Raw genomic sequence first — 3,039 nt, 5'->3', positions numbered from 1 at the left:
AGCAAAATTCTTTGATTACTTAAAAATCAATCTTTGTAATTTATATAATGTTTGAATTTTTAAATTTGAAACTCCTTTAAGTAACATATAACTTGGATTACACCGATAAAACTCTACTCACAATATTATATTAAAGATAAAGTATTATTTTAGTTTTTAATTATTCTCTATATACAAGTAATTTTTTTATACAAATTCTTACAAGTCTTTTAAACTTAATTCACCTCACGAGCCAACTAATTTAACCAATTTTTCAATCAACACGCGAATATATAACTGCCTTTTTCGAATGAATTTCCTTTCCTTTTTCGAATTTTTTCACCGTTTTCGATCTTCTATCTCTGCGTTTTTCTTTATTGGTTCTCTGCATTCTCCTTCTTCCTTTTTCACGATTCTATTTTCAGCATTTTCGATCTTCCATCTCTGCATTTTTCTTCCTTCGTTCTCTGCGTTCTCTTTCTTCTTTTTTCATGTTTTTGTTCACTCTCTATGTTTTTAAAATCAAGCTCTGAAATTAATTTTTGAAATCGTAATTTCTCGTTGTCGGAGATAATGAATGCTTTAATTTCAGATTGTCTATTCAACCAGATCAAAGTGGGTTATTGTTAATGAAACGGCTGAGGTGTGGATTGATTCTAGTTAATATTTCCGTTAGTAATTTATGATTCTGTAGGTGAATAATGTTGTTTTTGTTTGTGAAAATTATTGTTCATCATTGATGGGTTGAGTTGAATGTAATGTAGGAGTTATGATAAATCTGTTGTATTTCTAGTTTCGGTGTATATCAATACAATTTTGGTGTATATCAGAACTATTTACAACTTTATACTTTTCAATTGAACGAGGGTTATTGCATTATTGTTTTGAATCGAATCAAGTAGTGAGGTGTGGTTTGAATCTAGATAATGTAGTTTGTGGGTAGTTTATGATTCTATAGTTGAATCATTTAGGTTTTGTTTGAGGAGGACTTCTGAATCTGACTTTTATTATATTTTATGATAAGCTTCTGTGTATGCTAACTTTTAATATGGTGTATTGTGGACTATTTTTTGGTATTTTTTGTAGTCTGTGCGATGTTGATGAGTAGTTTATTCCAAAGGTTGGAATGACTTTTAACGTGCTTGAAGATGCTGTAAAATTCTACAAAGATTATTCGAAAGTTGTAGGTTTTTCTATAAGAATTCAGAGCACAAACAAGAAAGAAAATGAAATTAAGAACCAATTGATTATATGTAGTAAAGAGGGAAAATAGAAATCGAAAATATCTCCAACTGAGAAGACAAATCCCTCAACTGGATTAAATTGTCCTGCAAGAATTTATATACACATATTGAAGGACAATGGTGTTTGGATGATTTCAAAGGTTATGTTGCATCATTCACATCCTTGTTGTGCAAATCAAGCAGAGATGATTAAACAGCATAGAAAACTAAGCATGTCGGTATGACGTACAATAGAGAATAATGAGGAAGCCAGAAGCAGACTAATCAAAACATACCAATCATTTGTCACAGCAGCAGGGGGTCATCGTGAGTTAATTTTTATTGAAAAAGATGTGAGAAATTACATCATGAGAGAAGTGCAGAATATTTCTAAACTAGAGGATGCAAAAAAAAAATGGCAAATACTTATTAAAAATGAAAGAGAAGAATCAGAATTTCTTCTTCGAGCTTGAACTTGAGGTTAATTAGTCGATTAAGATTGCTTTTTGGACCGACGCAAGAAGCAGGGCTGCCTGTGAGTATTTTGGAGATGTTATTTTATTTGATACCACTTACAATACAAATAGGTAATATGTTGTTCTGGTTTATATGTATTTGGTACCATTTTTGATGTAAAAAGATACTATTTTGGTGGATTAACGATGTTATTTTTGTGTTGTGGTATTTAGATATAATATGGTTTTTGGTTCTTTTATCAAGGTAAATCACCACCGTTAGTCAACAATTCTGAAATGTGCTTTGATGAAAAACGAGGATATTCATCGTGAGTTAATTTTTATTGAAAAAGATGTGAGAAATAACATCACGATAGAAGTGCATAATATTTCTAAACTAGAGGATGCAAAAGAATTTGGCAAATACTTATTAAGAATGAAAGAGAAGAATCAAAATTTCTTCTTCGAGCTTGAACTTGAGGTTAATCAGTCGATTAAGATTGCTTTTTGGGCCAACGCAAGAAGCAGGGCTGCCTGTGAGTATTTTAGAGATGTTATTTTATTTGATACCACTTACAATACAAACAGGTAATATGTTGTTCTGGTTTATGTGTATTTGGTACCATTTTCGATGTAAAAAGATACTATTTCGGTGGATTAACGATGTTATTTCTGTGTCGTGGTATTCAGATATAATCTGGTTTTTGGTTCTTTTATCGAGGTAAATCACCACCGTCAGTCAACACTTCTGGGATGTGCTTTAATGAAAAACGAGGATATTCAATTATTCAAATGGTTATTTGAATGTTGGCTTCATTACGTGGAAGAAAATACTCTAAAAGATATTCTTACCGATCAATGTGCATCAATGAAAGGACCATTGAGGTTTGTATGCCCAGAACAATTCACCAGTGGTGTATTTGGCATATCATGAAAAAGATTCCAAGTAAATTAAATGGTTACAAGCGACACAAAGAAATCGAACACGAGATGAGTCATGTTGTTTGGAATTCTCTTACAAAAGAATTATTTGATAGGAATCGGAATGATTTTCTAATGAAGTATGGTCTTTGAGACAACAAGTGGCTTTCAGGTAATCTTGTCTTTTATTAGGATTAAGTGATGTTAATTTCAGTATGTGTTTTTGCCTGTGCAGCAGAGGTGTAAATTGCATGTATTTTGGTGTATGCTAGTTCTGGTTTAGGTATATTTGCAAAGCTTTTCGAAAATTGTCATTTATGGATTCCAGTTGAGAAGCACATAAAGAACGAGAGCATGCATGCTTTTTTTAACAAGTTCATTACGCGGAACATCTCACTTATCCAACTTGTCAAACAGTACGATAATTGCCTAGGAAGTAGAGAGCAGAGAGAGAGAGAGAG

The 3,039-nt window shown here is 32.0% G+C and overlaps 1 protein-coding gene across 1 annotated transcript in view; it reads left to right on the top strand.

Annotated features, from left to right (window-relative positions):
- LOC107609414 (protein FAR1-RELATED SEQUENCE 7-like) overlaps positions 2,094-3,039 on the top strand; it is a 1,845-nt gene continuing 899 nt past the window's right edge. The window contains exons 1-3 of the mRNA XM_016311387.1: positions 2,094-2,245; positions 2,348-2,542; positions 2,814-2,818. Coding sequence (XP_016166873.1) covers positions 2,094-2,245; positions 2,348-2,542; positions 2,814-2,818 — 352 coding nt within the window. The remainder of the gene's footprint in view (positions 2,246-2,347; positions 2,543-2,813; positions 2,819-3,039) is intronic.

This window comes from Arachis ipaensis, chromosome B01, assembly GCF_000816755.2.
Source record: "Arachis ipaensis cultivar K30076 chromosome B01, Araip1.1, whole genome shotgun sequence".
In the NCBI taxonomy this organism is placed as follows: domain Eukaryota; kingdom Viridiplantae; phylum Streptophyta; class Magnoliopsida; order Fabales; family Fabaceae; genus Arachis; species Arachis ipaensis.
This window is presented reverse-complemented; position numbering and strand designations above follow the sequence as displayed.